The sequence below is a fragment of the Hemitrygon akajei genome, chromosome 9, assembly GCF_048418815.1.
Source record: "Hemitrygon akajei chromosome 9, sHemAka1.3, whole genome shotgun sequence".
Lineage (NCBI taxonomy): Eukaryota > Metazoa > Chordata > Chondrichthyes > Myliobatiformes > Dasyatidae > Hemitrygon > Hemitrygon akajei.
Window position 1 is genome coordinate 158,447,312 of NC_133132.1, and position 22,998 is coordinate 158,470,309.

The window sequence follows — 22,998 nt, forward strand, 5'->3', positions numbered from 1 at the left end:
CCATCCTTTGGACTATGCCAGTCTTTAGAGTGGCTTTGGATCATCAGGCTAAGGTGAGATCAGACTTGGCTGAGGTAAAGTGTTTTATAAGTTATTCTCTCTCTGTTCTTATTTGTTCATTCCTCATCTGTTAGGGAATAATAGTTTAGTGAGAATGGCTCCAGGGCAGTGTTTTGTCCTGTGTGTAGAATGTGGGAAGTCTGGGAGACCTCCAGTCTCCCAGGTGAACACATCTGCACCAAGTGCACCGAGTTGCAGCTCCTGAGAGAATGTATTAAGGAACTGGAGATGCAGCTCAATGACCTTTGTGTTGCACTGGAGAATGAGGAGATGATAGATAGGAGCTCCAGGGAGATAATCAACCCTAGATTGCAGGTGACAGGTAACTGAGTGACTGTCAGCAGAAGGAAGGGAAATGCATAGCCAGTGCATTACACTTGTGGCCATTCCCCTCAATAATAAGTATACAACTTTAGATACAATTGAGGGGGACAACCTACCGGGGGTGGGGCACAGGGAATGACAATGTGACCGGGTCTCTGGCACTGAGCCTGGTGCTGTGATCAGAAGAGCAAAGAAGTGAAGAGGACTACAGTGTTGATAGAAGATCCCTTAGACAGAGGAGTAGAGACAAGGTTTTGTGGGCGCGATAGAGAAACCCAGATGGCATATTGCCTCTCCTTGATGCCAGAATCAGGGATGTCTCTGATCAGGTCCATGGCATTCTCAAGGGTGAGGGTGAGCAGTCAGAAGTTCTGATACATATTGGCATCAATGACGTAGCTAGACAAGGTGAGGAGGTCCTGAAGAGAGATTTTAGGGAGCTAGGTAGAATGTTGAGGAACAGGACCTCCAGGATACTAATCTCTGGATTACTGTCTATGTCATGTGCCAGTGAGGGTAAGAATTGTTGGATGTATGGCTAAGGAACTTGTGTAGGGGACAGGGGTTCAGAATTATGGATCATTAGGATCTCTTCTGGGGAAGGTATGACAAAAGGGACAGGTTACACCTGAATCCGAGGGGTTCGAATATTCCTACAGGCAGGTTGGCTGGAGTTGTTGGGGTGGGTTTAAACTAATTTGGCAGGGGGATCGGAACTGGAGTGATGGTGCTGAAGACAAGGTAATGTGTAGTGAGACTCCTAGCAAGGAGAGGCTGATGATAGGGCAAAATTGCAGTCAAGGGGATGAGTTGCAACATAAAAGGTGGACAAAATTGAAAAGGGCAAATACAGGTGTTATATTTGAATGCATGCAATATATGAAATAAAGTAGATAAATTTGTAGCACAGTTGCAGATTGGCATGTATGATGTAGGCATCACTGAAACATGGCTGAAAGAAGATTATAGTTGGGAACTTAATGTTCTAATACATTGATACATTTTATCAAAAGGACTGACAAGAGAGCAGATGGGGTGTCATTATTCTGTTGGTAAAAAAATGAAATCAAAAGAGGTGTTGAACCATTGTGGATAGAGCTATGGAACTACAAGGGTAAAAAGACCATGATGGAAGTTGTATACAGACCATCAAACAGTACTCAGTGTGTGGTCTACAAATTACAACAGGAGATAGAAAATGCATGCCAAAAGGGCAATGCTGCAGTAGTCATGGGAGATTTCTTTATGCGGATAGATTGGGAAAATCAGGTTGGTGCTAGATTCCAAGAGGTGGAATTTCTATAATGCCAATGAAATGGCTTTTTAGAGTAGCTCATGGGATTTTTAGTGCAGCGCACTAGGGAATCAGCTGTTCTGGATTGGGTGTTGTGCAGTGAACCAAAATTGATTAGAGATTTTAAGGTAAAAAAACCTTCAATGGCAAGTGATCACCCAGAAGTTTGAGAAAGGGAATCAAAAGTCAGATGTATCAGTTTTACAGTGGCACTGTGCTTTACAGTACAGACAACCCAGGTTCAATTCCCACCGCTGTCTGTAAGGAGTTTGTATATTCTGCCCCTGGAAACTGGATGTTCCTTCCACATTCCAAAGACATACCAGTTGGTAGGTTAATTGATGATTGTAAATTGTCCTGGGATTTGGCTAGGATTAAATTGGGGGGAGGGGGTTGGTATGCTGTCCCTCAATAAATAAATAGAGAAAGAAAGAAAGGCAATTACAGAGGCATGAGAGAGGAGTTGGCCAGAATTGATTGGAAAAGAACACTGGCAGGGATGACGGCAGAGCAGTAATGGCTGGAATTTCTGGAAGCAATTCAGAAGGCATGGGATATATACATGACAAAGAAGAAGCAAAACAATACCACCATGGCTAACGAGATGTCAAAGCCAACATAAAAGCCAAAGAGAGGGCCTATAATAGGGCAAAAATTAGTGGGAAGTTAGAAGATTGGGGAGTTTTTAAAAACCAATAGTAGGTAATTAAAAAGGTCTGTAAGTAGGTGAAAATGGAATATGAAAGTAAGCTAGCCAATAATGTTAAAACGGATGCCAAAATTTATTCAGATACATAAAGTGTAAAGGAGAGGTGAAAGTGACTATTAGACCACAGGAAAACTATGCTGGAGAGATAATGGGAGACAAGGAAATGGTGAATGAACTGAATAAGTATTTTGCATCAGTTTTTACTGTGGAAGACACTAGCAGTATGCTGGAAGTTCCAGCTGTCAGAGGTCATGAAGAGTGTGAAGTTACCATTACTAGGGAGAAGGTTTTTGGAAAACTGAAAGGTCTGAAGGTATAAATGTCACCTGTACCAGATGGTGTACACTCCAGAGTTCTGAACGAGGTGGCTGAAGAGATCGTGGAGGCATTAGTAATGATCTTTCAAGAAGTAGAAGATTCTTGAATGGTTTGGGAAGACTGGAAAATTGCAGAGTCACTCCACTCCTCAAGAAGGGCAAGAGACAGAAGAAAGAAAATTATAGGCCAGTTAGTCTGACCTCAGTGGTTTGGAAAATGTTGGAGTTAATTAAGGATATGGTGCGTGGAGGCACATGATAAAATAGGTCGTAGTCAGCATCATTTCCTTAAGGGAAAAGCTTGCCTGACAAATCTGTTGGAATTCTTTGAATGAATGAATGAATGAATAAATAAATAAATAAATAAATAGGACCTATCAAGTGTGTATAGGGAACCGGAGGAAATAGCTGAGATACTTAATGAATACTTCAGTATTCACTATGGAAAAGGATCTTGGTGATTGTAGTGCTGACCTGCAGCAGACTGAAAAGCTTGAGTATGTAGATAGTAAGAAAGGATGTGCTGGAGCTTTTGGAAACCATCAAGTTGGATTTGTCGCTGGGACCGGATGAGATGTACCTCAGTCTATTGTGGGAGGTGAGGGAGGAGATTGCTGAGCCTCTGGCGATGATAACTTTGAGTCAACAATGGGGGGTGGGAGAGGTTCCAGAGGATTGGAGGGTTGCAGATGTTGTTCCCTTATTCAAGAAGGGGAGTAGAGTTAGCCCAGGAAATATGACCTCAGTGGTTGGTAAGTTGATGGAGGAGATCCTGAGAGGCAGGATTTATGAACATTTGGAGAGGCATGATATGATTTGGAATATTCAGCGTGGCTTTGTCAAGGGCAGGTTGTGCCTTATGAGCCTGATTGAATTTTTTGAGGATGTGACTAAACACATTGATGAAGGAAGAGTGGTAGATGTAGTGTATATGGATTTCAGCAAGGCATTTGATAGGTACCCCATACGAGGCTTACTGAGAAAGTAAGGAAGCATGGGATCCAAGGGGATATTGCTTTGTGGATCCAGAACTGGCTTGCCCACAGAAGGCAAAGAGTGGTTATAGGTCATATTCTGCATGGAGGTCGGTGACCAGTGGTGTGCCTCAGGGATCTGTACTGGGACCCCTACTGTTTGTGGTTTTTATAAATGACCTGGATGAGGAAGTGGAGGGATGGGTTAGTAAGTTTGCTGATGACACAAAGGTTGGAGGTGTTTTGGATAGTGTGGAGGGCTGACAGATGTTACAGTGAGACATTGATAGGATGCAAAACTGGGCTGAGAGGTGGCAGATGGAGTTCAACCCAGATAAGTGTAAAGTAGCTCATTTTGGTAGGTCAAATATGATGGCAGAATATAGTATTAATGGTTAGACTCTTGGCGGTGTGGAGGATCAGAGGTTTCTTGGGGTCCAAGTCCATAGGATGCTCAAAGCAGCAGCGCAGGTTGACGCTGTATTTAAGAAGGCATACAGTGTATTGGCCTTCATTAATCATGGAATTGAATTTAGGAGCTGAGAGGTAATGTTGCAGCTATATAGTACCCTGGTCAGACCCCACTTGGAGTACTGTGCTCAGTTCTGGTCGCCTCACTACAGGAAGGATGTGGAAGGCATAGAAAGGGTGCAGAGGAGATTTACAAGGATGTTGCCTGGATTGGGGAGCATGCCTTATGATAATAGGTTGAGTGAACTCAGCCTCTTCTCCTTGGAGCAACCGAGGATGAGAGGTGACCTGGAGAGGTGTACAAGATGATGAGAGGCATTGATCGTGTGGATAGCCGGAGGCTTTTTCCCAGGGCTGAAATGGTTGCCACAAGAGGACACAGGTTTAAGGTGCTGGGGAATAGGTACAGAGGAGATGTCAGGGGTAAGTTTTTTACTCATAGAGTGGTGAGTGCATGGAATGGGCTGCCGGCAATGGTGGTGGAGGCGGATACGATAGGGTCTTTTAAGAGACTTTTAGATAGATACGTGGAGCTTAGAAAAATAGAGGGCAATGGGGAAGTCTAGTAATTTCTAAGGCATGGACATGTTCAGCACAACTTTGTGGACTGAAGGGCCTGTATTGTGCTTTAGGTTTTCTATGTTTCTAAATAACAAGCAGGATAGACAAAGGAGAACTGGTTGATGTTGTGTACTTGGATTTTCAGAAGGCCTTTGACAATGTGCCACACATGTGGCTGCTTAACAAGCAATGAACCCATGGTATTACAGGAAAGATTGTAGCAAGGGTAAATTGGCAGGAGACAAAGTGTGAGAAAAAAGGGAGCCTTTTCTTTTTGGCTGCCGGTGACGAGTGGTGTTCCACTGGGTCTGTGTTGGGACTGATTCTTTTCATGTTATATGTTAGTGGTTTGGATAATGGTATGGATGGATTTGTTAAAAAGTTTGCAAACGATACAAAAATAGATGGAAGGGCAGGTGGTTTTGAGGAAGTAGAGAGGTTACAGAAGGACTTAGGCAGATTAGGAGAATGGGCAAAGAAGTGACAGATGGAATACTCATGTACTTTGGTAGAAGAAATGAAAGTGTTATAAATGGAGAGAAACTACAAAAATCTGAGGCACAAAGGGACTAGGGAGTACTCGTGCAGGATTCTCCGAAGGTTAATTTGCAAGTTGAGTCTATGGTGAGGAAGACAAATGCGATGTTTGCATTAATTTCAAGTGGACTAGAATATTAAGCAAGCATGTAAGTTGATACTTTGTAAAGCACTGGAGGGGCCTCCTTTGGAGTATTATGAGCAGTATTGGGCCCCTTATCTTAGAAAGTATGTGCTGAAACTGGAGAAGGTTCAAAGGACGTTCACGAAAATGAACATCTTTTCACATGAAGAGTGTTTGATGGCTCCGAGCCTGTATTCACTGGAATTCAGAAGAAAGGGAGTTACCTAATTGAAACCTTTCAAATGGTGAAAGGCCTTGATAGAATGGATGTGGGAAGGATGTTTCCTATGGTGGGGGAGTCTAACAGAGTACACAGCCTCAGAATAGAGAGGTGTCCTTTTAGAATTCAGATACGAAGGAACTTCTTTAGCCAGATAGTGGTGAATCTATGGAATTTGTTGCCACAAGCAGCTGTAAAGGCCAAATCTGTATGTGTAGTTAAGACAGAGGTTGATAGATTCTTGATTGCTCTTGGCATGAAAGGATATGGGGGGGGGGGAAGGGAGGAGATTGGGGCTGAGAGGAAAAATGGATCAACCATGATGAAATGGTGGAGCAGACTTGATGGGCCAAATAACCTAATTCTGTTCCTATACTTTATGGTCTTATGGGATATAGTCATAGCTAAAACAACAACTTGAGACACTTAGGGTAACAGATTTGCAGTTAATTAAATATATTATGTCCTTGTACAATGATTATAACATCCTCTGGCTTGTATTGCACTTGCAATTGCCATACATTAGTTTACTTTAATTACGGAAAATATGTTGTCACAGTAGAGTACTTTAATGTGAAGTGTGGCTATACAGTTATTTTTCTGAATTTCTGTTTTCAGCCAGGAGTATTTTTCTTCCATATTGGTAAGAAATGTTATTTAAAATTTTATGAATATTTGCATAATTTTTCTTTCTTTTAAGTCATTCCTAGCTCTGGCAAACTTACTCTCATCTTACCAAGCTGTCTATGAACTTATTGGTAATCTGCCACTTCCAAACAAGGCAGAATATTCCTTACGTGAAGTGCCTTGCTCAATTGTTGTAAGTGGAACAGTTTCTTTTTTCTTGAAAATAATTCATAGTTGATGTATTTTAAATATTGTTTCAATATTTTTAAATATTCTACCTATTATATAAAGATAAATTGTTCATCTTAAAACTTAGCTAAAGATTTACTTTTAACAATCAAAAAAATTGCATTAAAATATTAATTATTTGGGTTTAGAAATAAGATTGCCTGATTGAATGATGCTCCATCAACACTATTGAAACTCAACAACACTGAGGACTAAGCATCACCAATGATGAGCACCCAATATTCACCTCGAGCATTCATTTCTATTATCAGTGCACCAGGCTCCAGTGTGCATCATATGCAAAATACAGTAATTCACAAATGTTCCTTTGAAAACTTTCCGAAATATACAGCTTCAACGCTGATAGTAACTGTCTCATATCCTAATTGGACATGCAGATGGTACAGCATCTCTGTCCCTTTAGTTATACTGTGGTCCTGTTTTCCAAACTCTTTTTAAACACAGAGTCTCTGTTTTCTTTTAAACTGGCTAAGTTCCCTGCACTTCTTTTAAAATCATTGGGGTCCATTGTCACTACTCCTGCAGAAGGATGAGAGTTACAGCTATGTAGGAACAGCACCATCCACAAATTCCATGTACTTAGGTAGTGTGTTTGCTCCCGGTTTCTCAGAACTCCAATAAATCTTCTAACTAAACCTATGCTTTCCTGCTTTAAATACGTCTGCAATGCTGGAAATTTCATACCATGATTCTATCCTAATCGGGAATTGTCAGCATGGTTTTGTGCATGGGAGGTTATGTCTGATGAATCATTTGGAGATTTTTGAAGAGGTAACTGAGAGGATAGATAAAGACTGTGGATGCTACCTAACTGGTCTTTAGCGAGGCCTTTGGCAAGGTATTGCATGATAGGTTGATCTGGAAGGTTAGGTCGCGTATGATTCAAGGGAATCTGCTGAGGTGGATTGAGCATTGGCTCAGTGATTGGAAGCAGAACATGATGGCTGAACATTAGTCTTCCCACTGGTGGTGTGTGACAATTTGGGTGTCCCAAGGCTTCATTGATGGGACCTTTGATATTCCTTATTTATGGAAATGATATTGAGGTGAAATATAGAGCCCTGTATATAAGCCTTAGACACATGTATATGGCTAGGGCGCTTTAGACATTTGCACAGTACTGCATTTGTCAACATGGAGAGCAAGTTTGTAAATCTGGTGGGAGCCAGAGACGTTGAGATGGCGAGAGGTGAGCACTGCGGAAGGAATGTGGAACAAGTGGCAGAGGAGTGTCAGGGTCAGGGGATGTCGAGGGTACAGACCTACGTTGTCCTGGAACACCAGGCAAAGCATTTGATTCCAAACAGTTGGTTTATTGATCATTACAGAATGTCTCTCTGGTGCTTTCCGCTCCTTCCCTCTCTCTTTACCCCTTTCCCATTCTGAATCCTCGCTATATAGCCTAGGACTTTTGCACAATGCTATATATTGCAAAATTAGTAAGTTTGCTGATACTAAATTAGGGTGCCTTATTGATTGTGAAGCAGGTTGCAATGAATTGCAAGAAAATCGGTTGAGGAGATGGGCTAAAGAATGGGAAATAGATTTCAACTTAGATAAGCATTAGATGATGCATTTTGGACAGTCAAACCAGAGTAGGACAGGAAAGTAAGGCTCTAGTGAGTGTTGTGAAACAGAGGGACCTGGGATTACAAGTGCACAGTTTGCTGAAAGCAGCCATGCAAGCCATGCAAATATGGTGGTGAAGAAGGCCTTTAGCATGCTGGCTTTCATCAGACAGGGCATGGAATTTAGGATGAAAGTCGTTATGACAGTTATGTAAGTCATTAATAAGTTCACACATTAAGTATTGTGTACAATTTTGGTTATCCTATATAAGAAAGGTATTGTCAAGCTGGAGAGGGTGCAGAAGAGATTTACAAAGATGCTGCCTGTTTTAGAGGTCTTGAATTATAGAGAGAGGTGGTACCTTTATCCCCTAGAGCACAGGAGGATGAGGGTGATCTTACAGAAGTTTATAAAATTATGAAGGGTATGGATAAGATGGGTGATTATAGTCTGTTCCCCAGGATTGGGTAGTCCAAAACTGAAGGGCACAGTACAAGATAAGAGAGGAGAGATTAAAAGAGACCTTGCAGGTAACTTCTTCCCATAGAGAGTAGTGAGTCTATGGAATGATCTGTCAGAGGAAGAGGTCACAGCACGTATAGTTGCAACATTTAAGAGGTACTTGTATAGGTAAATGGAGGGGTGGAATTTGGTAAGCTATGAGACAGACAAGGACCACTGGGACTACCAAGGAGGATGCTGTGGTTATCATGGACTAGTTGGGCTGAAGAGTCTGATTCTGCCTTCTACTACTCTTTGAATCTGTGCACCTCTATCAGCCTCGTCTTCTTCATGGAAAACAAACCCACCTTGCCCAGTGTCCCCTCATAACAGAAATGTTCTAATGCAACACACACAAAATGCTGGAGGAACTCAGCAGGCTAGGCAGCATCCATGGAAAAGAGTAAATAATTATGTTTTGGGCCGAGATCCTTCATTTTACAAAAAGAAAATAAATAAGTAAGCAATAAATATCGATAACATGAGATGAAGATTCCTTGAAAGTGAGCCCATGCATTGTGGAAACAGTTGAGTATTGGGGTGAGTTAAGTTATCCCCCATTGATTCCAGAGTCTGATTGTTGAGGGGTAATAACTGTTCCTGAACTTGGTGGTGTGAGTCTTGAGGCTCCTGTACATCCTTCCTGATGGCAGCAGCAAGACAGAGTATTTTCTAGGTGTTTTGACTGCACAATTTAATGAAAAATCTAAAAGATTAAACACTACGTTTAAAGAAAAAAGCTCAAAATGTGTCTTCAAGTCAAGTCAACTTTTATTGTCATTTCAACCATAACTGCTGGTACAGTGCATAGTAAAAATGAGACAATGTTTTTCAGGACCATGGTTTACATGACACAGTACTAAAAACTAGACTGAACTACGTAATTAAAAAAAACACAGAGAAAGCTATACTAGACTACAGACCTACTCTGGACTGTATAAAGTGCACAAAACAGTGCAGGCATTAGAATAAATAATAAACAGGACAGTAGGGCAAGGTGTCAGTCCAGGCTTCGGGTATTGAGGAGTCTGATAGCTTGGGGGAAGAAACTGTTATATAGTCTGGTCGTGAGAGCCCGAATGCTTCGGAGCCGTTTCCCAGACGGCAGGAGGGAGAAGAGATTGTATGAGGGGTGCATGGGGTCCTTCATAATGCTGTTTCCTTTGTGGATGCAGCGTGTAGTGTAAATGTCCGTGATGGCGGGAAGAGAGACCCCGATGATCTTCCCAGCTGGCCTCACTATCCGCTGCAGGGTCTTGCGATCCGAGGTGGTGCAATTTCCGAACCAGGCAGTGATGCAGCTGCTCAGGACGCTCTCAATACAACCCCTGTAGAATGTGATGAGGATGGGGGGTGGGAGATGGACTTTCCTCGGCCTTTACAAAAAGTAGAGATGCTGCTGGTCTTTCTTTGCTATGGAGCTGGTGTTGAGGGACCAGGTGAGATCGGTGAACACCAAGAAATTTGGTGCTAATTTATTGTCCATTGTCCATTGAGCATGTTGCAAATTAATAGATTTATATAAGATCATAAGAAATAGGAGCAGAATTAGGCCACTTGGTTCATTGAGTCTGCTCTGCCATTCCATCATGGCTGATTTATTGCCCCTTTCAAGCCCATTCTCCTGCCTTCTCCCTGTTACCAAGAACCTATCAACATCTGCTTTAAATAGACGCAATGACCTGGCCTCCATGGCCATATGTGTCAGTGAATTACACAGATTCACCACCCTCTGGCTAAAGAAGTACCTTCTCATATCTGTTCTAAAAGGACATCCTTTTATTCTGAGACTGTGCCCTCTGGTCCTAGACTCGCCCACTATAGCAACATCCTCTCCACATCCACTCTGTCAATATTCGATAGGTTTCTGTGAGGTTCCCCCCTCATTCTTCTAAGCTCTAGTGAGTACAGGCCCAGAGAAATCAAATGCTCCTCTTATATTAACCCTTTCTTCCCCAGAATCAGTTTTGTGAACCTCCTCTGGACCCTGTCCAATGCCAGCACATCCTTCCTTAGATAAGGGGTCCAAAGCTTCTCACAATATTCCAAGTGGGGTCTGACCATTGCTTTATAAAGTCTCAGCATCACACCCTTGCTCTTATGTTCTCGTCCTCTCACAATTAATCTTAACATTGCATTTGCCTTTGTTACCACTGACTCAACCCAGGGGTTGGTATTGGGGCCACTTCTTTTTACACTGTATATTGATGATTTAGATTATGGATTAAATGGTTTTGTGGCTAAATTTGCGGATGACACCAAGATAGGTGGAGGAGCAGGAAGTGTTGAAGAAATGGAAAGGTTGCAGAGAACTTGGTCAGTTTAGGAGAGTGGGCAAAGAAATGGCAGATGAGATACAATGTTGAAAAATGTACGGTTGTACATTTTGGAAGAAGAAATAATCATGCAGATTGTTATTTAGATGGGGAGAAAATTCAAAAAATCAGAAGTGCAAAGGGACAGGGGGTCCTCGTGCTGGATAGATACCCTAAAGGTTAACCACCAGGTTGGATTGGCAGTAAAGAAAGCGAATGCTGTGTTGGCATTCATTTCAAGAGGAATAGTGTATAAGAGTAAGGAGGTGTTGATGTGGCTCTATGGGGCACTGGTGAGCCCTCATTTGGAATACTGTGTGCCGTTTTGGGCCCTTATCTTAGAACGGATGTACCGATGTTGAAGAGAGTTCAGAGAAGATTTACGAGGATGATTTCTTGAATGCAGGGGCTAACATATGAGGAGCGTTTGTCAGCTCTTGGACTGTATTCATTATAGTATAGAAGAATGAGAGGGAATCTCATAGAAACATTTTGAATGTTGGACAGAGTAGATGTGGAAAGGCTGTTTCCCTTGGTGGGTGAGTCCAGGTCAGGAGGCCACAGTCTTAGAATTAGAGGGTACTCATTTAAAACAGAGATGAGAATTTTTTAGCCAGAGGGTCGTGGATTTATGGAATTCGGTACCACATACAGCTGTGGAGTCCCGATTATTGAGGGTGTTTTAAGAGGAGATTGATATGTATCTAACTAGTCAGGGTATCAAGGGATCTGGGGAAAAAGCCAAAAATTGGAACTAGATGGGAGAATAGTTTAGTTCATGGTGCAGTGACAAAGCAGACTCGAAGGGCCGAATGGCCTACCTCTGCTCCTTTGTCTTGTGAACCGCAAGTTAACATTTAGAAAATCCTGCAAAAGGATTCCCAAGTCACTTTGCACCCCTAACTTTTGAATTTTCTCCTCATTTAGAAAATAGTCTGTGCCCTTATTTCTTCATCCAAAGTGTATTTTCATACACTTCCCTACACTAATATTCTATCTGCCACTTCTTTTCCCATTCTCCCAATCTGTGCAAGTCCTTTTGCAGACTCCTTGCTTCTTCAACACCACCTATCTTTGTATTGTCTGCAAAATTGGCTGCAGAGCCATTAATTCTGTCATCCAATTCGTTGACATGTAATGTGAAAAGAAAGGTCCCAATAACTGATCCCAATGGTTGGCACTTGTCACCAGCAGCCAAGCAGAATTGACCCCCTTATTCCAACTCATTTCCTCCTGCTAATCAGCCTATCTTTTATCCATGCTAGTATCTTTCCTGTAATACCATAGGCTCTTATCTTGATCAGCAGCCTCATGCGTGGCACCTTGTTATGAATATCCAACTATATAACATCTACTGACTCAACTTTGTCTGTCCCATTATATCCTCAGAGAATTCCAACAGATTTGTCCAGCAAGATTTTCTCTTAAGGAAACCATGCTGACTTTTGCTTACTTTACCATGTGCCTAGAAGTACCCTGAAACCTCATTCTTAATAATGGACTCCAACATCTACCCAAGCACTGATGATAAGCTAACTGGCCCATAATTTCCTTTCTTCTGGTTCCTCCCTTCTTAAAGAGTGAAGTGACAGTGGCAATTTTCTTGTCCTCTAGAAGTATTCCAGAAGCTAATGATTCCAGGAAGATCATTACTAACGCCTCCAGCAATCCCTTCGGTGTCATCCATCTGATCCAGATGACTTATTTACCTTCAGACCATTCAGCTTCCCAAGCACTTTCTCCTAGTAATAGCAACTACATTCATTTCTGCCCCTTGACGCTCTTGAATTTCTGGCATCCTTCTTGGGTCTTCCACAGTGAAGACACTGAAATATATAAACTGATAAATTTATGAACAGCTAAAATATCAAACCATGTCAACATTCAAAGTTATTACAGTTGTGCTTATTTTATATAGTGAGTTCTCTACAGTCAGTGCCATAGAACATCCTAAAGAGTACCATTGCCATTTAAATAGTTTTGAAATGTTGATAGTGATGCAGCATCATCCCGCATAAGAGTGAAATAAATCAATGTGTTTTTCAGTCGTAGTAATAGTTTATAGTTTTAGTGGTATCAGTTATGAAATAAATGTCAATTCAAATCTGCTTTCTGCCTCGTTAAATCAATGAGATTTTAAAGATCAACCAGAATATTTAAGGGGACATTTTCAAGTGTGCACCGTAATATATGGATCTATTTCTTTAGAGCAAGGACCACCCCCCTTAGCACTACATATTGATCTGTTGTTTGTGCACTCACATTGTTCCCCCTCTCTCTCGCTGTCACGCTCTCTCTCGTGAATACACCATTAAAAGCCATCTCCCACTTTTAGCTTTTAGTGTGCTTTTATTTAATTGATATATAGTTGTGCACAGTCACACAAATTAACAACAAGTACAAACCTGAATGTCAGAAAATATCACAAACTGCACCGACAGTTAAAGGATGAAATAGTGAGAGTTAAACAGCACGAGAAAGCTGTCACGGATGCTACCAAAGGAACACGTGAGTAACAGTGAAAGACACACTGAATTTAAATGACAATAACATGACAATGGCTTCATTCAGGAAAACTGACGAATTTGATAGTGCTAATGAAGGCTGGGAGTCGTATATTGAGAGGGTGGAACTGTTCTGTAACACAAACAATGTGGAGGAGCAAAAAAAAAGTCCCTGCACCTCCTAGCTTAATGGTCCCTAGAATATACAGTTTCTTACACATCTTTGTAACCCCTGCAAAGCCAGCAAGCAAGACGTTCGACGAAATTGTTACAATTTTACAAAATCACTTGAGCCCTAAACTGCTGGCAATAGCTAAGACATTGACATTTTCCAAAAGGAACTAATCAAAAGATGAAAGCCTTTCTGAACACATTGCAGAACTGTGCATACTTTCCCAGTACTGTGACTTTAGCGATGGACCTTCTGATGCATTAAGGGACAGGCTCATATGTGGTATGCATTGTCAAAGCACTCAAAAGAGACCACTATCTGAAAGAGACCTAACCTTAGAATGGGCATTGACCATTGCAGTATCATTAGAGGATGCAGCAGAACTACAGGAAAGGAGGTTAGAATGTGAAATACAGAAATGTCCCTGAATGGTGCAAAAAGCCAAAGATGTTATCAATGTGGCAAGTCCTCCCATAATGAAAATGACTATTGGTTCAAAGAAAAAGTCTGCAGTAAGTTTCAAAGGCAAGGTCACATAGAGAGAATATGCAAGGCAGAGAAAAAGCATGGCCGAGTGAAAAATCTCTAACACAAAACTAAACAAAGTTACCGAATGTAAAACAGAATCAGACAACATAGAGTCTGACAAAGACGAACTGACATGCCTAGAACTGCATAGTGTAACTGAAGCAGATCGCAAAATCATCTGGATCACAATAGATGTGTCGGTATAAAACCGAAAATGCAGCTGGGTAAAGGGTCAGCTTTATCCATAATTCCAGAGGCTGACTGTAACAGACTGTTTTCTCTGATACCATTAGAGAAGACCTCAGTGATGCTAAAAATTTACACAGGTGAAAAAATGTTTCCCAAAGGCAAACTGAAAATAAATGTGATGTATGGAGGCCATACCCAACAGTTACAAGTTCATGAGTTGAAAAGTGGAGAGCCAGCACTTTTTGGATGTGAATGGTTGAGAACAATCCAAATGGAACTGGCACTCAATCAAAGCTCTCAGTGTGACATCAACAGGCAATGGCAGCCTAAATGGTAGCACTAACCAGAGGGTGTCACAGCTGCTTAATACTAATGAGAAGATGTCTGAGAAAGGAATAGATAAACAGATTGAAAATTTGGCCAAAAGACGTTTGGGATGCCAAAAAGTTCAAAATGCACACCCACAGGCACCATTACACCTGTGGGAGTGGTGTCATCTCCATGGCAAAGAGTATATATTGACTTTGCTGGGCCATTCATGGGCTCCATGTTTCTGATTGCTGTGGATGCTCATTCGGAGTGGCCGGAGGTTATACCAATGAAGTCAACCACCTCAGCAAAGACGGTCTCCGCTCTGAGGACTGTCTTCACCAGAAATGGCTTACCAGAACAAAATGTGAGTGACAACAGACCACAGTACATGTCAGAAGAATTCCAGCTGTTCCTGAAGCTCTTCATCACTCAGCAACAAATGGGTTAGCTGAAAGGTTTAACCAAACCTTCCATTAAAACGATGGACAAGGAGGACGCTTCTCTACAGTACAAGATTGACAACTTCCTTTCTATGTATCGATACTCTGTTCATTCAACAACAAATCAAACACCTGCAATGCTGTTCATGAGCAGGAATCTGAGATCTCGCACTGACCTCCTGAAACCAGACCAACGGACGGATGTGCAGAATAAACAGTTCAACCGGTTGCCAAGTGAAGCAGGAAGGAGCTCTGAGATTGGACAGGAATTCCTAACGCATGATTACTGAGAAGACAGGTAGACACAAGAACTGGACCGCTGATGTACACAGTGGATGTTGGAGATCAGGTATGGAGACGTCATGTGGACCAGATACTGGATGTTCAACCGAAGAACACACCAGAGTCGATTGTATCCAACAAGACGGGCACATTACAATCACTGGACTTACCCCCCAGTGATGATCACGTCACTGACAGCATCCTGACACCAGAAACCAAGAAAGTCGTCTTAGGCAAGACACCTACTAAAGCTGATACCACAGCACAGGCACAAAGGCATAACGAGAATGTTACTGTTGACAAGAAACCTGCCAAACCTGATGCCACTCCACAGGTCCAGACGCACTATCCTGAAAGAAACAGAGTGTTTCCCAAAAGACTAAACCATTTAAACTGTGAAGTTAGTTGTGGACTGTTATTGTGAAAACATGTTTATTGGGAATATTGGCTTATGAAAGAGAAATTGAATGCTTTGTACATATATACTTACCATTAATCCAAATCCATAGAGGGAGTACAGAGAAAGTTCACCAGATTGATTCCTGGGATGGCAGGACTTTCATATGAAGAAAGACTGGATCGACTAGGCTTATACTCACTGGAATTTAGAAGATTGAGGGGGGATCTTATTGAAACGTATGAAATTCTAAAGGGATTGGACAGGCTAGATGCAGGAAGATTGTTTCTGATGTTGGGGAAGTCCAGAACTAGGGGTCACAGTTTAAGGATAAAGGGGAAGCCTTTTAGGACCGAGATGAGGAAAAACTTCTTCACACAAAGGGATCAGGGGGTATGGAGAGAAAGCAGGTACAGGGTTCTGAGTTGGATGATCAGCCACGATCACACTGAATGGCGGTGCAGGCTCGCAGGGCCGAATGGCCTACTCCTGCACCTATTTTCTATGTTTCTATCTAAAGGGGGAAGAAATGTAATTATTTAGAGCAATGACCCTCCCCCCCCCCCAGCACTATGTAGTCTGCGCATGTACATTGTTTCTTCTCTCTCTCTCTCTCTCTCTCTCACTGCAATGTGATATACCAGTTAAAGCCATCTCCCATGTGCCTGCTTTTATTTAGTTGTGCATAGATACAACATGCAGCTCCTAAGTAATCAGTCTTCAATATCTGTGTGCTGCTGTCTGATTGAATTACTGTATATGCTTGTTTCCAGAGCAGAATTGAATACATGGTTTTCATATTTAAGGCTAAAAGTGCAACTAGCAATCAAAAGCTTTTCTTTACCATCATCTTTTCTTGTGACCTGCTTTTGAAGATGCCAGAAGCATTTTCTGTTCTTCTGATTTGTATTCTAATTCAATACTAACCTTTGCCTATTTCACCTCCTCATTTTGATCAAAGAATGAATAATTTGAAATAACTTTTGCAGCAATCAATTAATATAGAAAAGGGATGCTACAATGCTTGAAAGAAGAATTTACCCCTCTTGGAAGTTTTCATGTTTATTATTTTACAACATTGAATCACAATGGATTTAATTTGTCTTTTTTGACACTGATCAACAGAAAAAGACTTTTCCTTCTCAAAGTGAAAACAGATCTCTACAAGATGATCTAAATTAATGACAAATATAAAATACAAAATAATTGATTACATAAGTTCTCACCTTCCTTTAATATGACATGCCAAATCATCACTGGTACAGCCAATTGGTTTTAGAAGTCACATAATTAGTTAAATGGGGATCTGTGTGCAGTCAAGGTGTTTCAATTGATTGTAGTAAAAATACACCTGTATCTGCAAGGTGAGTCAGTATCCTGGCAAAAACAACACCACAAAGACAAAAGAACTCTCCAAGCAACTCCGCAATAAGGTTATTGAAAGCACGAGTCAGGAGATGGATACAAGAAAATTTACAAATCACTGAATATCCCTTGGAGTACAGTTGTCAATCATCGAAAAATGGGAAGAGCATGGCACAACCATAAATCTGCCTAGAGCAGGCCATCCTCAAAAACTGACTAACTCCATGCAAGAAGGGCACTAGTGAAGGAGGTCACCAAGAAACCTATGACAATTCTGGAGGAGTTACAAGTTTCAGAGACTGCGCATACAAAAACTGTTGCCCGGGTGCTTCACCAGTTGTAGCTTTATGGGAGAGTGGGAAAGGGAAAGCCACTGTTGAAAAAACTTCACATTAAATCTTAATTAGAGTTTGCCAGAAGACACATGAGAGACTCTGAAGTCAGCTGAAAGAAGGTTCTATGGTCTAATGAAAGCAAAATTGAGCTTTTTGGCCATCAGACTAAACACCATCCCAACCGTGAAACATGGTGGTGGCTGCATTATGCTGTGGGGATGCTTCACTGCAGCTGTCTTTGGAAGGCTTGTAGAGGGTAAAATGAATGTAGCAAAATACAGGGAAATCCTGGAGGAATACCTGATGCAGTCTGCAAGAGAACGGCGACTTGGGAGAAGATTTGTTTTCCAGCAAGACAATGATCCCAAGCATAAAACCAAAGCTACACAGGAATGGTTTAAAAACAACAAAGTTAATGTCCTGGAGTGGCCAAGTCAGAGTCCAGACATTCATCTAATTGATAATTTGTGGCTGGACTTCAAAAGGGCTGTTCACTCATGATCCCCATGTAATTTGAAGAGCTTGAGCAGTTCTGTGAGGAAGAAAAGGGAAAAATTGTAGTGTCCAGATGTGCAAAGCTGGTAGAGACCTATCCACACAGACTGTAATTTCTGACAGAGGTGCATCTACTAAATATGAACTTGAAGGGGGTGAATTCTTATACAATCAGTCATTTTGAGGTTTATATTTGAAATTAGTTTAAATCACCTTGTAGAGATCTATTTTCATTTTGACATGAAAGAGTCTTTTTCTGTTGCACAGTGTCAAAAAAAAGCCAAATTAAATCCACTATATTGTAAAATAAGAAAATAAGAAAACTTCCAAGCTGGTGGGGGGTAGGTAATTAATACTGTTTATAGGCACAGAGGTGTTTTAGACTTCCTTTCCAATGTTGATTTGTGATAGAATGCTTAAGTTTACTGTTTTGTAAATCAGGTTTGATTGAAATGTAGTTGATATATCATTTGAATATTTGGTCTCAGTATCAAGGGTCATTGGCTAAAACTTATATTTAGATGCCTCACAAGTGGATGTCTTGTTAAGTTCTGCCTATATTGATACTACAGTTGTCTGTTAGAATACTACTCAAATATGAACTATAGCAAAGAATTTGTATGTCTTGTTGGTGCATGGACTAACTTACATTGGTATGCTTGTCTACAAAATATATAAAACAAACTTATAAACAGGATTTTTCTTTAGTCCCCTATTTTTATACTAGTTTGCCTCTAAATGGTGTTTGCAGTCAGTGTAACAGTGCTTCTCTTTTATAGGATGTAATTGACCGACTGATAATTATCAATTCAAATGCCAAAATACACTCGCTGTTCAACTATGAGCATTCCCATATGTTTGGACTTAGGTAAGTGGCATCCTACTAACAGCTGAAAATAATGTAATCATGCAAATGTTGCTGTTCATTTCAAAGGATAGCAGATATCTTTCCCTGAGGGACATTGGTGAAACAGATGGATTTTTCATGACTGCTTGTAGTTTCATAGTCATCATTACTGAACCTATATTTTTATTCCAGATTTACTTAATTGCTCAAATTAAATCTCACAGCTGTGATGGAATTTAAACTAATATCTCCGGATCAATACCAGTTCAATACCTTGATCAACATGCTGGTGTACTGTATTTTATGTGCAATCCATGGCTGAGAAATTTCTCCATGGCTTTTTTAATTTTGGCCTCAAACCAAAATAGTGGATCATTCTCACACTTTTATAAAAGTTGCATAAGAAGCGAGTGCAATGTTGTCAGGTTTTCTTGTTTAATGCTGTACTGAATCCAACTTACTTTAGTTTAACAGAAGATTCTGTTGAGAGTAAGAATTTTGGGTTGTTTATTGTATACATTCTCTGATAGTAAATGGAACTATTGAACATTCTAGTGAAGTGTTTGTAAATCACCCTCAGCATCAATGTGCAGTTCATTAGGAATATACCACAAAGCAACTAACACTTTTCTAGCTATAAACAAGTGTTGTGATTGAGTGAATTGGTGTTACAATGGCAGAAGGAAGTGGGAAAGTTCACCCAGAGAAATCTGGACATACTGGTGGAGACAGGAACCACAGGAGGCATGTTTTTTGTATCAGCTAGCAATGGAGACCTGCCAGCGCTTCTTGGCAGGAGTTGATAGGGAAGCCTTACATGAATATCATCAATGAATCCCTACCTTTTGAAGAAATGTGTAATACAGACACATTACAGCACCTGCTGTGGCTGCCCTTGTAGTCTAAAAGAGAAATCAGTGAAATTTTCTCTGTGAGCATGTGGATTCTGCATGAATTTCCTAATGTTTGAATGAGCGTCAAACCAGATATAAAGCAGAGACCAGTAGTAGCTTGGGTTGAATTTGCAGCTTGAAACTAAGAATGACTGTGACCTTAGTGGGCAAAGCAGTCTATGCATACAATGGATATTGAGGCCATAGCTTGGATGGTGATCTGACTAAGAACTAAATATGCGGTTTGAGTGTTGGCCCTTTAACAGCATCATTTCACGGAAAGGTTATTGGTAAAATTTGATTCTAAGTGAGTAAGTGAGAACCTTTATATTTCAGACAGGTGAAACTAAAAATCTTACACTAATAAATTTTGAGTGTTGCACCAGAATTTTCAAGGAAAATGAAAATATCAGTGAAAGTTGAGATGAAACCATTCATAAATCAATAACATTTCTCTACTTGGGATTAAACTGATTTTCCACAGCATTTTAAAAAAATCCTGTGAACAAATTTTTAAACCCCACATGTTGTAATACCTAAGATACCACAACCATTATTGCTGCTTTTGTTGCCCTGTGATCATTAAAATTATTTTTGCTACATTACAAACTGATAGCAGCAAATAAAATTGCCTTATGCTGTAAGCTAACATGCTCCAACTTAATGAACTAGTACTTATTGGAGGATCAGAAGTGGAGAGGGTCAGTAACTCCCTACCTCACTACCCAAGTCATGCTCTTTTCTCACTACTGCCATCAGGTAGAGGTACAAGTAACTAAGGACTTGCACCACCAGGTTCAAGAACAATTGCTACCCCTCAACCAATAGACTTTTCAAGAAAAGGGAATAATTACACTCATTCTATTTCTAGTGTTCCTACAACCAATGGTCTCAGTTTAAGGACTCTATCTTGTTATTTCATGCTCTCTTTTTATTGCTATTTATTTATATTTGCATTTGCACAGTTTGTTGTTCATTGATCCTGTTTACAGTTACTGTTCTATAGATTTGCTAAGTATGCCCACAGGAAAAAGAAAGTCAGGGTTGTATGTGGTGACGTGTGTACTCTGATAATAAACTTTACATTGAACTTTAGTGATTTAACATCATCTTAAAAAATCTTATGTAAGTAATCCATCATTGTGCATTTGTGTTGTGACTCTTACTTATATAATTTCCTGAGGAAATGTATTATTTTTTGACCTTCTTTTGTTGAATATTTTATTCCAAGTCACTCTTCTACTCAACAAGTAGCTTTCCTTTGTGGCATCACTAAAGCGTGCTGTTTGACTTTACAAAGGAGACTAAATGTATATAGCAAAACTCTTTGTAAAGTTTCCTTTCTGTGCTGGTTCATTTCTATCACTGTTGGCAAACACAAACAGTATTATTTTAAAGGAACCTTTACAGAAGGGTAGTCAGATCTATAACATTTATTGCTGATATCCTCTGTAGCCTCAATAGTCTTCATTGAACTCCTGAAAGCTTTCAAGGACAAAATGAATGTGATTACAGCCTCCAAAAGTAGATAGATTATAATATTTGTCCATTGGTGAATCTGATCACAGATGATAAGTTCATGAGTTTGCTTCTACACAACGTTAAGGTGTTACTATTTCTGTCTGTATCCTTTGCTGCATTTAACTTCAGAGATTCCTTTCTGTGTCTGCTCATTTGAAATTTCTGAGGTTTTGAGTCCAAAGCTGAATATTCCAATATCTGTTTCAAGCTTCCAACATCAGTGAAATTTTAATATTATTTAGAAGGACTAAAATAAATACTTTTCACACTGGGAGCATGGTTAGGGAAGTATAGGTATCGGTATAAAAGGATATAAAAGGATGAAATCATGGAAGTAACAAATTGAAAACACCCATCACACTTGATCTATGTTCCCATCCAACAAACGTGTTTTTGCTTTATACCATTCATTAGCCTCATTTTCCTTCATCTCTATAAATGTTCATGCATTGATTAGAAAATTATGTGCTTCATTTGTAGCAAGCAAGCACAATTTTATTTAATTAAATATCATTCTGTTGTTTCTGTAGGCTACTGAGTGTTTTGTGCTGCAATCTGGATACTCTTTTACTTTTAGAATCCCAATACAATCTATCACAAATTCTCTTAAATGCACAAAAGGAAAATGTTAAGGAAGACTTGGAAAATCTAGGGTAAGTTAAAATTATTACCATTTTACTTGTTTTAGATTTTAAAACTATTTTTCCTGATTCAATTATAATTATGTATTTAAGGGACTTCATAATTGATGGTCTCTCTGTGGAGAGAAATCACATACTTGTCCGCATGGATCTTGTCGGGGGAGCTTCAGAACGGGTTTTACCTCCAAGAGTTTTGCAGAAGGTTGGAAAATTCTCCATTTCTCCTATGTATCTTGTTGCTTCCTTTTTATTTCAAATGGAATATGTGTTTATGTTGTGTTTCTTGTGGCACCTATGATGAGCTCATTAACAACAAAGGAAAGTCAATGGAATCTGTTGGCTTCTTCTTTGAAAATCTCCATCATTCCTTCTTGAATTTGTGCAACTTGTGTGCACGATGCCCACTTTACCTGTACCTCAAATCTTACACTGACACCAATAAACCCTTCCATTGTCAGTACTCACACATACCCTAAAAACTGTTCTGACTGTCCAAACGTAAGTAAATTCAATTGGCACTCCATTACAAAAAGACCACATTTAATTTGTCCTTTATGTTTTAATCAATTACTTGTATATTTCTGTTGCCAGGTTTCTTCAGTATGTTTTGTGCAATGACACCAAATGCAACTTTTTAATTATTTCTTATCTTAAATAATGCTCTGTTATTTGATTTGCACAATTTTACAAGAAAACATGACACAAAAAATACAGTTCATTCTAGGCAATTAGATCTAGGAGACCTGTCAGCCCCTAATAATGGAAAAACAGGCAAAAGGTTGAGCCTTTTATCTTTTTTGTCAAAAGAAGAAAAAAGCATGAGAGAAGTAGAGATGCGGTAAAATGCAGTTAGAATAAACAGATTTGGGAAATCTTCTGGACTGCAGGGCAAACAGTTATTCCAACAAAAATGTGGCAGAATTAACTGAATTAACAGTAAATCCTCAATTAACTGGCTGAGAATAGGGAGTAAACACGAGGAAATCTGCAGATGCTGGAAATTCAAACAACAACACACACAAAATGCTGGTAGAACACAACAGGCCAGGCAGCATCTATAGGGAGAAGCGCTGTCGACGTTTTGGGCCGAGACCCTTCGTCAGGACTAACCGAAAGGAACGATAGTAAGAGATTTGAAAGAAGTGGGGGGAGGGGGAAATGCAAAATGATAGGAGAAGACCGGAGGGGGTGGGATGAAGCTAAGAGCTGGAAAGGTGATTGGCGA

General features: G+C 40.2%; 1 protein-coding gene across 3 annotated transcripts in view; it reads left to right on the top strand.

The window, feature by feature from the left end:
- tbc1d32 (TBC1 domain family, member 32) overlaps positions 1-22,998 on the top strand; it is a 220,380-nt gene that overhangs the window by 122,933 nt on the left and 74,449 nt on the right. For all 3 annotated transcript variants that reach the window (XM_073057379.1, XM_073057381.1, XM_073057380.1), the window contains 4 exons: positions 6,292-6,411; positions 18,651-18,739; positions 21,663-21,785; positions 21,867-21,975. In XM_073057379.1, coding sequence (XP_072913480.1) covers positions 6,292-6,411; positions 18,651-18,739; positions 21,663-21,785; positions 21,867-21,975 — 441 coding nt within the window. The remainder of the gene's footprint in view (positions 1-6,291; positions 6,412-18,650; positions 18,740-21,662; positions 21,786-21,866; positions 21,976-22,998) is intronic.